We start from the raw sequence: 13363 nt of genomic DNA, 5'->3' as shown, positions 1-13363 counted from the left end.
ACAAAGACACATGGGACAGTGAGAAGGTTTTAATAATTCAGTCATTTCATCTCAGACACTGCTATCAGGTGACCCCTGGAGGAGCAAAGACCTCTCTGTGTCATATGTCTGGGCCCCAGAGACCTTCAGAAAGCAGGAAAGCGTGCTTCTGTTCATGACTCTTTCTTCCATCCTTTACGATAGAACGGAAATTTCTTACAATAAAATAATCATAGGCAGGAGGTTAGTGAACCCAGCATCCAGGGTGGCCATCTTAACCACAAGGTCTGTTCAATTTGCAGGGATAAGGCTAGAATGGATTGTACACGTCAGAGAATCTGGAAGTGTGCTGCAGTGAGCAGAACCAGCACATCTGCGGCTCATTCGTTTGCTGACATTTTTAACATGCCTTTGTAGCCTACTTGTGCACAGAATGTACACATAAAGAAGCAGGACACTTGTCCTGGGAACAGCTTCAGAGCATTTAAAATCCTGTGGATTTGCACGCCCATGAACACGTCTATTACAACGACACCAGGAGGGGGCGTGCTTGACAGGTGAAGCTCACAGACCAAGACAGTCACGTGCTCTGGAGTTTACAGAAGGCGCTGAGTCAAAATAGCACGAATGATACCACCCAAGAGACATTTTTAAAACTGCACTGATGGCTTCAAGAAAATGCAAGACGTGCAAACAGCAAAACTTCTCTCTCTAAAGAGTGAAATGAGCTTGCAGGCTGCCTGGTTCTTGGGATGTTTGTGTGCTTAGTCGCTTTAGTCGTGTCCGACTCTTTGTTACCCGATGGACTGTAGCCCGCCAGGCTCCTCTGTCCATGGGATTCTCCAGGCAAGAATACTGGAGTGGGTTGCCATGCCCTCCTCCATGGGATCTTCACAACCCAGGGATGGAACGTGTGTCTCTTACATCTCCTGCATTGACAGGTGGGTTCATTACCACTAGCACCACCTGGGAAGCCCTGTGGTTCTTGACAATTCAATTCAGGTCAGGACAGGTGGAGCTCAGCAGCCGAGCAGGCTGGCACATACCTCTGTGTACTCTTTGTAGCTCCGGTTGATCTCTGACAGGCTCTCGCGGGCAGCTTTGCTGGCAGGTGATGTTGCAAAGGCTTGCTTCATTTTACTGGCACCATCTTGGAGGCGTCTTTGGATACAATAAGCTTCATAGAGCTCATCTACCTGCCAGAATCAAAACAAAACAAGAACACGATCAATATTTATCACACTTGAAGGAAGTAACACAGGCCATGGCTAAGAGTTCAAGATACTTGATGTTTCTGAACTCAAAAGGAGACTCTTATAGAAGTGCTATCCTTTCTAGACAGACCCATCATTTTTGTTTCAGCCACTAAGATCCATTTTCTATTTCAAACCAGATTTTACTCTGAGCTTTCTTTTCAAATGGCATGGAATGAAAATGAACTTAACATTGGTGGACCGCGTGAGATAAGGTTTAGATAATGAGGACAGGAGTCTTTTACACAATGAACAAACACTGGAAGAGTATGTACAGTATCACACTGATGTGAAGACCTTGCATATACTGGGCTATTATCACTTTATTTTAAGAGCATCACCAGGTGATAGTCACACATCCAGATTTAGAATTCTTTTTAAAAAGAACTTGAGACTATTTATGGAAAATGATTTTTGTAAAGACGTGGCTCAACAAAAGACAGAAAACAATGGTAAGTTATTTTTTAAATTAGATTGAAGCATGATTGTCAAAACTTATCAAACTAAACATAAGAACTGTGACATTTTCGGCATGTAAATTATACCACAATTAAAAACATAAATGGGAGGAATGGAAATGAACATTTCTCTGCAATACTTCTATGCTTAGGCTTCTAAATAATAATATACTCTTTGCAAGTGGTTATTGATCATACTCATTAGATAAGCCTGACAGTCACTTAATACTTCTCAGGCAGTAATTCTCCATCAATCCAAGGTGATTGTGATATTCAAGGGACATCTGGCAATATCTAGAGACATTTTCCAATGTCACATCTGGGAGGTGCTGCTAGCATCTAGTGGGCAGAGGCCAGGGATGCTGCTAAACATCACAGAGGACAGCTCCCTACAGCAAGGAATTATCCCCAAATGTCAAGAGTGCCTACACTGAGAAAACCTAAAGTTCTTCCAGATATTTATCTCTACAGTCTCTTGTGATATTTTCAGTTATCAACACACCAACCTCAGTTAACTATAGGAATTTTCATGCAGATTAAAAAGCATGATATCACAAGATATTCTATGTTCTGGGAGGCAGTTATCTACCTAGGACTACTTGAATTTTTCATTTCAGTACAAACTTTGTTCTCTCTAAAAGGAGGCTATAGCTGTGGATTCAGAAGAAGGTGGAGATGAATATGATGGATTTCAGCATGTAAGATTCCCCTTTCGTCCTGAAGGCAAACTTTTGGCTAATCACTAAGAAGCGTTACTACTACTACCTGTTAATGGTGTAATTTTCCATAGTTCTGTCTCTATACAGATGTTAGTGATGCCTAGCTGAGTACACGAATGTTGAGAGACTGAAGATGATTCTCTTGGTTAAAGGATTCTTTGCTGCTCTTTGACAATTCACTCCACTTTTCTGAGAGGAAACTCTGTAAGGAACAACAGTCTTTCATCTTTGGGGTTGGTGGATTTGTCCCTGAATAAGAGGGAGGTATACGACCCAAGGGATGGTGGCATATCTGATGATAAGATCCTTTGGCTGGTGACTGGCATCGAGGGTGGTTTCCATACATTCAAACTAAGACTCAGTTGGTGAGCTTGTTAAAATGTTGATGCCCAGGCCTAACTCTGAGACGCTGATTTAGTAGGTTAGGGATGGGTGAGGAGTTTGAAAATTTAAATAAACGGTGCAGATTGTCTGATGTGCCTGGTCCCCTGGAGACTTAAGAAACACAGGAGCTGATACCTCTTCTGACGCAGGCCTGGCTGCCTCATCTGTGTGGCCTCCTGAGGGACTGGCCCTTCAGCCTCTTTTCCAAAGACGCTGAGACTGTAATCCTCTTAATAAGGAAACTGTTCACTGGACCACTGGTATAGCCCTAATGATTAGTATACTACTTTGCATTTAAAGAATAGTTTATTCTTGTTTTCATTTATTTTTAAAATACTTTATTTTTATTTATTTTTAATTTTTATTTTATATTGGAGTATCATTGATTAACAATGTTAGTTTCAGGTGTACAGCAAAGTGATTCAGTTATACATATTTATTGTCATTTAAATATTAGTCTATCCTAGCCAAATGGAGTTAACCTTTCACATAAAGGATAACTAAGCAGGGGTTTAGTTATCTTTGGGATTGGTGGATTTAGGTGGTTGCACTCACCTAAGCAGAAGCTGGAGGCAAGAATTTGTCTCACTTATAAGTTAGCAGTGTGTGTGTGTGTGTGTGTGTTTGTCGTTCAGTCGTGTCTGACTCTTTGTGACTCCACAGACTGTAGCCTACCAGGCTCCTCTGTCCATGAGATTCTCCAGGCAAGAATACTGGAGTGGATTTCCATAACCTTCTCCAGAGGATCTTCCCAACCCAGGGATCAAACCCTGGTCTCCTGCATTGCAAGCAGATTCTTTACCGTTTGAGCTACAGGGAAGTCCTATAAGTTAGCAGTGGCTCTCATCAAATAAACCGAGTCAATAAAATATAACTTGTTAGGATTTGTTAGGCATCCATGCATAAAATGCCACAGATAGGGGGTTACTAACCTTTAATAACCACTAAGATTGTTATGTCTTACAATGATGGATATGAGATGGATAAATACATTTTTTCCTAATACTAATTCTGTTTTCTTGCTATTTTCCCAACTAAACAGAGTAATTTCAAAGGTCACCTGCCACATAAATATCTTCTAATGGATGTCATTGTTTTACTTATTGAGTTGAACAGAAATAGGAGCAATTTCAGATTTACCAAGGTAATAAATATCTTTCAAAGTAGGAATGTACAAAGGCAGTACCCCATACACACGTTTACAGACATATAAATCATCACAGAATTCTAAACTGGAAAGGATACTTCGGGTCATCTAGACCGACTACGTGCAGCTCCAGGCTCACTACACAGAGTGGGAAGTTAAGGTCCACCTAGATGACACAGCCCAGTGAGTATGTGGCAGAGATGGAAGTAAACCCGAGACTTCTGACTCCTAGTAGAGAGAACAGCTAAAACCTCCAGTCTCCACACCTGGAAGATGAGTGGGTGCCTCTGATGGGTGCATATAACAGGAATTGCTGATAGTGTGATTCAGCTGCCCTCAAAAGGAAACTGTTTCTAGGTTATGCCAATATTGCTGACAGTATCCAGAATGACGGGGGATGGTCCCACTCCATGCTAGGGTGGTGGGATCATCAGTCAACTATTTGTAGGGTTCAGGCTGGATATCAGGGACCCTGACAAACTGGAGTACACAGAGGGAAGCAATGAGGATGAAAAGGAACATGGAAACCAAGCCACGTGAAGAAGAGTGGAAGAAACTTGAGTAAGCATGAGAAAGATTGAGGGAGCTATGCTGCAGCTGTGGTTAAGTATTTTAATAGGCCTTGATAAAGAAGATTATGGGGGTTCCTTCTTTATCAAGGAAGGATACGGAACCGTTATATGTGGGACCTAAGTGTAAAGTTAAGCAAGTGTGAAGATTTTCGTAGGGTCAGTCTGGTGCAATCTTATCTCTGGCCAGACCACACTGAGGCTGAATTCTACACTAGTCACTGGGCACGCTGCACAGGAAACACTGGCTAAATATCTGTTGAACTGAAGCAGAGGGAAAAATGTGCTGGATCATCAGGCTCTCCATTCTTATTTTTTCCCTCCAACTTTACTGACTGTTGGAGGATTTAACTGCTAATCAGGCTAGGAATCAATTGGATACGAAATTCTCCATGACTAGATGCTACGTTCAGGCCAAAGGTATACTGATTAGTGACTGAGAACCGAAAAACAGGCAAAGACAAGAGGAATGTCAATTACCTTACTGATGTGAAACTCCAGGCGTCTCATGTATCTTTCGATCGTTTTAATTTGCTGGAATTAAAAGAAGAAGTTTGAAAAAGTACAGACATTTACAGTTTCACTGATTAGACACGTGTAGCTATTTATTAAAGGTTTTTATTTTACAACTTCATTTATTTTGGGTTGTGCTGGGTCTTTGCTGCTGCCTGGACTTTCCCCTCGTTGCAGTAAGTGGGGGCTATTCTCTAGTCGTGGTGCAAGGGCTGCTCCTTGCGGTGGCTTCTCGTTGCAGACCATGGGTGCTAGGATGCTCAAGCTTCAGTCGTTGCAGTTCCCAGGCTTTAGAGCACAAGCTCAGCATCTGTGCTGCACAGGCTTAGTTGCTCCACCCCATGTGGGGGGTTTCTGGACCAGGGATCCCAGGGATGGGGCTTGTGTCCCCTGTATTGGCAGATGGATTCTTTACCACTGAGCCACCAGGAAAGCCCTGTGTGGCTATCTTTATTATCTCATACTCAAAAATACCAGAAATTGTTAACTATTTCCCCTTTCTTCCTATCTCTGTTACTACTTTAAAAGATTCTCTAGTATCAACTTAGACCGTATTTTTGAAAAATACTGAAGACACACGCTGAAAGATGAACTTGAGCTAGCTTTTAGAATCCTTATGTTTAACATCAAGGGAGGCCAAACAAATTGAATTTCCTGGATTTCTGGCAGGACAGTATCATATTGGAGTATACTTAAATTCCTTCATAATGACATTTTATCAGTTCAAAGATGAACTCACCCCCATTTTAATGTTTCTGAAATTGGGGTGCATTTTACAACTGCTGCTGTCTGTGCCTGCCTCAAGATAATCATAGTTGGTTATGTCACCTCTTCCTTTTGAGTGATAAATACTAAATTTAATTACCCTTTAAAATATTTGCAGATTATACTAGGATTCAGCATCAAAGGTCTCAAATATATAGAAAGGCATGGAAAGAGACAACATTGTATATAACTTTAAAAAATATGTATGTTTAAAATAGGTCTAAGAGAGTTTGTCACTAAATGTAAAATACACTTCAGTGAAAAGAAAGAAATGTGTCACAGTTTACCTGGAATCACTCTTTTTCTTAGTGGCACATAAGATAATGATGTATTTTCCAATCACAGATGTCTTCCATTTGATGAAATATGATAGTTCCCGTTTAGAGAGAACACAGGTATGGACCTTTAAACCCTTGGAAAATTCTTAAACTTACTAGCACACTGAGAAGCCCTGAAACCAGGTGGCATTTTTATAAAAGTGACCTTAAACACATTATTGAGTCTGTAGATCATAGTACTTACATCATCCTCATTAGATAAACGCATGAACTCTTTCTCTAGGACCTTAACTGGACCTAAGAGGAGATCGCTGACTTCTCAAAGATGAAGCGTTTTTTTCCCCCAGCAATGCCCTGAACACAGAACAATAACTTACCTTGTCTAGATCATACAGCACACCCTAAAATTAAAAAAAAAAGAGTATCCGGGTTAAAACATAGTTCCCTCAAAACCATTACTGACACGAATGGAAGGATTTTGTCTGCATTTCTGCATTATCAGTGAAATAATGATCGACCCCAAAATGTTCTGTTGGACTTTTTACATTTGCTTTAAAAGAGCAAAAATCTGGGTTATTTTAAATACCACTAAGAATATTTTTAAGAGCTAGTGTTTATTTATATTCTGTGTCTCCAGAACCCTGCCCAGTCCTCACTGCCCCCTGGGAGCTGTAAAATGTTCACTTGCTTTGAGCTCTCCTCTCTTACATAGTGAGGGGCACAGAAATTCATCTTCACTTAAAACAATTTTTTTAATGTTAACATGAAAAATAGCAGTGATATATGTGTTAAAAAAGACTTGGCTTCCTGTTTAAACACATAAAAATTGATATTTAAGAAGAGTCCTTGAGAGTGGTGACAGGCTTTCCACAAATTATCTTTAAAGCATGTTTATTCCTCGGTCACAATATCACAGGAGCATCAGTACACTAAGCCCACAGCCCCCATCAAAAGGGTTGTTATGGAACACTTGGTCCCGCTGGAAGCTCCTCCATCCACACACCATTGTTCTCCAAAGGGGAACATTTGTTGCCGCTGAGGACTGTCAAGGGCATTCAAAAACTCTGAAGGCCACTCCACAGTGAGTTCCACATAAATGAGAACATTTTATCCTTCAATATCATTAGAATATAAAACTTCAACTTTCTGTGAAGAATTTAACCCCTACCCAGCCTCTTTGTCCATGGATTTCTCCAGGCAAGACTACTGGAGTGGGCTGGGATCTTCCCAACTCAGGGATCTAACCTGGGTCTCCTGCATTGCATGCAGATTCTTCACCAACTGAGCCACTAGGGAAGTCCCTAAGCCTGCATATTTCAGGCTTTTCAGGACAAAAATATACATTTTAGCACATCTGTTAAAAAAGATAACAGCTATTCATGTATATCTGTACCTTGTGTATGTAGAGTTTTCCCGGGCTTTCTGATGCCTTGGAACATTAAGGCATATCATTTAGGACTTAACAGAATCATTTAAAATCATTAGAAACACCTCTTCAAGCAGAGAAGCCCTCACAGATTCAGAATAGAGGAAATGTGTAAGAATCTCCAACAATACCATGTGTAGTTAAAATGGTTCAAGGACTCCTCTGATTTCTCCTAACAATGGCCTCTTGAGCTTCCTTCCCCTTTCTGATATCACTCACCTATTACTTTTTAAAAACTGGAGATAAAACAAAAGTTCTGGGCTCCAAATTCCAACACTAAAAATATGGTGGTGGTGTTGTTCAGTGGCTAAGTTGTGTTTGACTCTTTGTGACCCCATGAACTGCAGCATGCCAGGCTTCCCTGGGCATCACTATCTCCCAGAGGAAAATCCCAACTTTTTATTTCCTTATATTTTGTGGGAGGAGGGGTATAGGGAGTTTTTTTTTAAGTATTTTTTTTTCCTGATTACACAGTTTGTCTGCATAAATATGCTTGGAAAATACTGGAACATATTAAGAATAAAGCATTAAGATACACATCCGGAAGCAGATGGTACTTTGCCCCTTGGATCTGCTTTTCTTGAAGCTTCTTCCTCATCCTATGCCCATCCAATAAGACAAGTTACTTAGCAGCGCCTCCTCTCCCACCCCAAAACCCCACTGCGTTAACATCTTAATGATCAGTACCTACCAGGCGAGAGTTTCTTCTCATATCTTTTAACTGAGTTGTCAGCTTATCCAGCTCTGTCTGGTGAACCTCCAGATACTCACTGTAAAGATAAGAGAGACGTGATCGTGAACTCCATGACCACTGAGTGGAATCAGTGCTGATGCTGACCTGAACAGGAGGATTAAGAACCTGAACCTTACTCTGTGGAGTGCAGAGCTGGTGAGGGAAAGGCTCTGCATTTTTCCAAACTCTCCACATTTTGAAAGCTCTAGCAGTTGCCTCTTATATTATCCAGATAGTCTAAAAGGAGAACCCCATGAAGCTGGCAGTGCAGGAAAGCAAAACCAGTGAAGAGGGAGGGGTGAGTACTATGGAGTCAGTCTTGGGTCTGGGCTCACGGAATCCCATCTAAGTTCCACATGACATTGACTGTATGCATCTCACCACACACTAGGGAAGTTTTATTCTGGACAAACCATTGCTATAATATACTTGGGAAGGTTTTAGAACCCTTCTTTAGCAGTCTCTAGAACAGATATGCCTGTCTACCATTGCTGAAGTGAAATCCAATGCTGAGTTAAATATAAATATATTACTTTTTCAGATCCCTTTCAATGTTTGGCTATGATGGAAACCAGACAGAGTTCTTATCTTTCGGACTCATTTAAGGTTTCCTCAATTATGGTGCAATCATGCTACAGAAATAGACATTCTAAAATTAGCTTACAAGACTAGCTTTTCTGACCCTCCTGAGGATTTTAGAAAGGAACAAGGTTTCAATATATCATTAGGTTTGATGTTCTTACTCAAGTCCATTTTTCAAAGCCCTGTAGACCTCTTCCACCCTTTTAGGCTGAGGCTCTTTGGGAGGGCTGCTGTTTTTGTGTCCTAAATTGTGCATTTTCTTCAGTTTGGCCTGAGGCTTCTTGAGAGCGGAGGAATTTTCAATGAAGGAGTTACATCTATGGAAAGAGAAAAGAAAAGCTGAAATGGCTTCAGTTTCTGGCAGCCAAAGTGATCTGATCAAAGAAATGCCTTTTAATCAGATTGTATTTGCATTAGCGTCTTTTGGGGTAGGCAACATTCTCTTGCATATTAGTAGATCTGAGCCATCCTACATTTTGTTTTGTGGTATTAGATTTAACTGCTGAAATCTGGAAGTTTGGCTGGGCAGTGGCTACCCAGAGTCGACGCCTGGCTGTAGGTAATGTACACTCTGAATGAAAGCATGTCACATCACTGAATCCTCATGGGAAGCCAAGGACACACACTTCTAGGTAGAAATAATGAACAGGCAGAAGGATATAATCCAGCTAAAAAAATATGTTCACTATGTGGCATCAGGTGTGTCCATCTACTGAATTTGACTGGGGGGCTTCCCTGGTGGCTCATTGGTAAAGAGTCTGTCTCCCTGCCAATGCAGGAGACATGGGTTCGATCCCTGATCCAGGAAGATCCTGCATGCTGAGGAGCAACTAAGCCCATACTCCATGCCTTGAGCCCATACTCCACAACAAGAGAAGCCACTGCAATGAAACGCCTGAGCACGGCAACTAAAGATCAGCCCCTGCTACTGCAACTGGAGAAAGCACACCAGCAGAGTCAGCACAGCCAAACGTAAATAAATAAAATCATAAAAAGAAGGCAAATTCGACTGAGATGTGAATGCATACATCTTAAGTGAGGGTCAGAGCATGACAAAGGAATAATTCTATAGGCAAGCACACCTTATTTTATTACACTTCAAAGATACTGTGTTTTTTCACAAATTGAAGACGTGCAGCAGTCCTGTGTTGTTAGATGATGGTTAGCATTTTTTACCAATAAAGTATTTAATTATGGTATGTCCATTTTTTTTTTAGACATAATGCTATTATACAGTTAATAGACTACAGTGTAGTATAAATGTAACTTTTATATGCACTGGAAAACCAAAAAATTTACGTGACCCGCTTTATTATGATATTTGCTTTACTGCAGTGGTCTGGATTCAAACCTGCAGTATCTCTGAGGATAGATTTTTTAAAAAGTTTTATTGATTATTTATTTATTTATTGACTGCACTGTGAGGCTTGCAGGATCTTAGTTCCTTGATGAGGGATCGAACCCAGGTCTCAGCAGTGAAAGCACTGAGTCCTAACCATTGGACCACCAGGGAATCCCCTTAAGCTTTATTTTATGGAATAAATTTTGTTTCGGTATAACATGAAACTCAAAATCTCTATTAGTGGCAGGGAGGCAGCCTATAGTGGTAAGATGGACACATGGTAACTTATCCCCAAACTACTGATCTGATTAGGAAGCTAAGAGGCCAGACTACTCACTGACCCAGCTGTCAAGTGGAAAGCCATGACCTCTGAGTGTGGCAGGTGGGCACCTTCCAGGGTAATTCTTAGTTACCTCCCTCTGCCATCACTGTGTGTACCAAAGGGGACAATGTATGTCAGAACACATAAACCCCCTAAGAATGCAAGACCTTTATCACGTCAGACAACCTGAGGACCAACTTTATTCCATGTTGCTTATTTCACTACCTGTCTTTTCTTTCTTGAGTTCCCCTAGGTTCTGTTTTAGATGAGAGGAGATACTGGGGAAAGTGAAGAATAACTTTCCCAAGGCTGTGTCTGAATGACAGACATCTGCTCCTCAGAGTCAGTCTGCAGAGGCAGTCACTGCATAACTTCATACCAAAAATAAACCCCCAGTTACAAATACAATGCAAATCCCCCCAATACAATGGAAATGTGCTTCAAAAAGGGGTATGGGGTGATTTCAAACTTTATTATAAAGCTACAGTAATCAAAACAGTCTGGCACGGGTCAGACTGTGACCAGTGAATAGAGATCAATGAATACAATGAATACAGTAGAGATCAATGAATTGATCTGGAAATAGATCAATGAATAGAGAACCCAGAAATAAACCCTCCTATATATGGTCAATTAATTTATGACAGAGGAGTCAAGAATATACAATGGGGGAAAGACAGTCTCTTCAATAAATGGTGCTGGAGAAACTGGACAGCTACATGCAAAAGAATGAAACTGGACCCTCTCTTACACCATATAAAAAAGTTAACTCAAAATGGATTAAAGACTTGACTGTAAGACCTGAAACCATAAAACTCCTAAAATAAAACATAGGCAGTAAACTCCTTGACACAGGTCTTGGCTGTGACTTTTTGAATAAAACACCAAAAGCAAAAGCAACCAAAGCAAAAATATACAAGGAAGACTACATCAAACTAAAAAAACAAAAAGCTTCTACAAAGCAAAGGAAACCATCAACAAAATAAAAGGAATACTATTCACCCATAAACAACAATGAAATCTTGCCATTTGTGACAACATAGAAGGACCTTGAGGTCATCAATACGTAAGGAAGTAAGTCAGATCAATGTACAATCTAAAAGAAAAAAAAAAAACAAACCAAGTTTGTAGATATAGAGAACCAGTTGGTGGCTGTCAGAGGCAGGGATTGAAGGGTAGGTAAGAGAAATGGGCCAAGGGGGTCAAAAGGTGAAAAGAAAAAAAAGAACAATTTAAATTGGCAGGAAAAGACTACCATAGATGGTGCTGAAATGGGTGTATAAAGAACTTTTACTATTCTGTAAGAAAATATGTAAATGTACACCCTCAAAATAGGCAATGGATGTAAATGAACTGGTTATTCCCAAAGTATAGACAAAAAACAAGTAAACTTATGAAAACACATTTAACCTCAATTAAGGATGATCTAAAAGACTGAGAAGGATTTTTAGAAAATGCTCAGTATCAGCAGATGTGTGGATAAAGGCAAATCTGTTGTTACTGGATTTATCCTCTGTTAGAGGATAAATGGGCTCAAACGTTGGAGGCACTTTAGCAACAGGTATCAAAAGATCTGAAAAACACGGGGCAGGGGTGGAGTGGGGGTAGGGAGAGCTACGCACACATATTGCTAGCTTGTCCTAAATCTTCAGCCATCTCCTTTGCAGGAGCAATTCTTAAATGATAGATATTTGGGGAACATTACATCTTTTTCATGAAAGAGATTAAAACAGCACAGGTGTGTGTTTTGAGCAGGCCACATGGACGCGGACCTTGTTCAGAGCATCAGGGTTCGCATCCCTCTCAAGCTGTGTCCCAAGAGAGAACCATCATGACTTGCCTGGATCGCCGCTCCTGAAGGCCACTGAACCCCGCAAAGGACTGGCTCCTGATGATCCCATTGGGCCCTCCAGGCGAGAAGGACTGGGATCCTACCAACATGATTTCTGGGAGTCTGGCTGGTAGTCCTGTAAGACAATGGAAAGGTTAAGGCAAATAACTGTCAGGTTCAAACAGAAAACATGCTAAGCCTGTCAACGATAATAGGAGGTGACATGGGGTAAGGTGAGTCATCGCTGTTAGATGCTTGTAAGACTTCTTTCCTATGACATGTTCTTTTTAACCCAAAGGGTTCAGATCTTAGGTAAAGAAACACACAAAGACAAATAAATATAAATTAGACACCATTATCAGTTACTTTAGGGTGTCTTCAGGGATTTTTTTTTTTAAACAAGGTTCAACCGTACCTTCCAAATCATGGAAACTTTGTAATGTTTCCCTCCATTTAGAACAGCAATAACATCAGCAGAAGCTCACAAATAGGCCAAGTCAAGTTTCAGACAGGCTCTGTGTCACATTCAAAGCACGGCTCAGTCTTAGGGTGGAATTCTACACTTGGAAGTCACAAGACAAAAAACACTAGGTTTCCTGAGAGATGAACTTACTTAAACTTGTTCTCCCTTTTTCTACACTTAAGTATATTTTGAAAGATCAGATCATGCTGCTATTGTGGCAGTGAGAAAAAAAGACGCGCACAGGGAGTGCTCACAAGAGCAGTGATAATCGAGGTTATAATAAGAACCCATGAGAAGAGGCAAGGAAGGTAAAGGGGAAAATATAGCAGAAAGCACAGGCCGCATTTCAGTCACCAGCTCGCCTTTTGTAAAGACTTGGCACCACTGACCAAGATGCGTTGTCAAAACACAACTTCAGGTGCTTCCCTGGTGGGCCAGTGGCTAAGACTCAGAGCTCCCAATGCAGGGGGCCCAGGTTCAATTTCTGGTCAGGGAACTAGATCCTACGTGACGCAGCTAAGAGTCTCAATGCCGTAGCTGAAGATCCCGCATTTCGCAGTGAAGATCAAAGATCCCATGTGCCCCAATTGAGACCCAGC

General features: G+C 40.9%; 1 protein-coding gene across 10 annotated transcripts in view; it reads right to left on the bottom strand.

Annotated features, from left to right (window-relative positions):
- Window positions 1–13363, bottom strand: part of RIPOR2 (RHO family interacting cell polarization regulator 2) — a 217509-nt gene that overhangs the window by 38547 nt on the left and 165599 nt on the right. For 8 of the 10 annotated variants that reach the window (XM_042237463.2, XM_042237466.2, XM_042237468.2 and 5 more), the window contains exons 2-7: window positions 12311–12437; window positions 8968–9123; window positions 8183–8261; window positions 6443–6466; window positions 4990–5043; window positions 1026–1175 (exon numbers count right to left, since the gene is read on the bottom strand). In XM_042237463.2, the coding sequence (XP_042093397.1) occupies window positions 1026–1175; window positions 4990–5043; window positions 6443–6466; window positions 8183–8261; window positions 8968–9123; window positions 12311–12437 (590 nt within the window). Of the gene's footprint in view, window positions 1–1025; window positions 1176–4989; window positions 5044–6442; window positions 6467–8182; window positions 8262–8967; window positions 9124–11472; window positions 11561–12310; window positions 12438–12716; window positions 12859–13363 lie in introns of those variants that run through there. The other 2 variants (XM_060403424.1, XM_027959141.3) reach the window with 2 other exon arrangements.

Source organism: Ovis aries, chromosome 20, assembly GCF_016772045.2.
Source record: "Ovis aries strain OAR_USU_Benz2616 breed Rambouillet chromosome 20, ARS-UI_Ramb_v3.0, whole genome shotgun sequence".
Lineage (NCBI taxonomy): Eukaryota > Metazoa > Chordata > Mammalia > Artiodactyla > Bovidae > Ovis > Ovis aries.
This window is presented reverse-complemented; position numbering and strand designations above follow the sequence as displayed.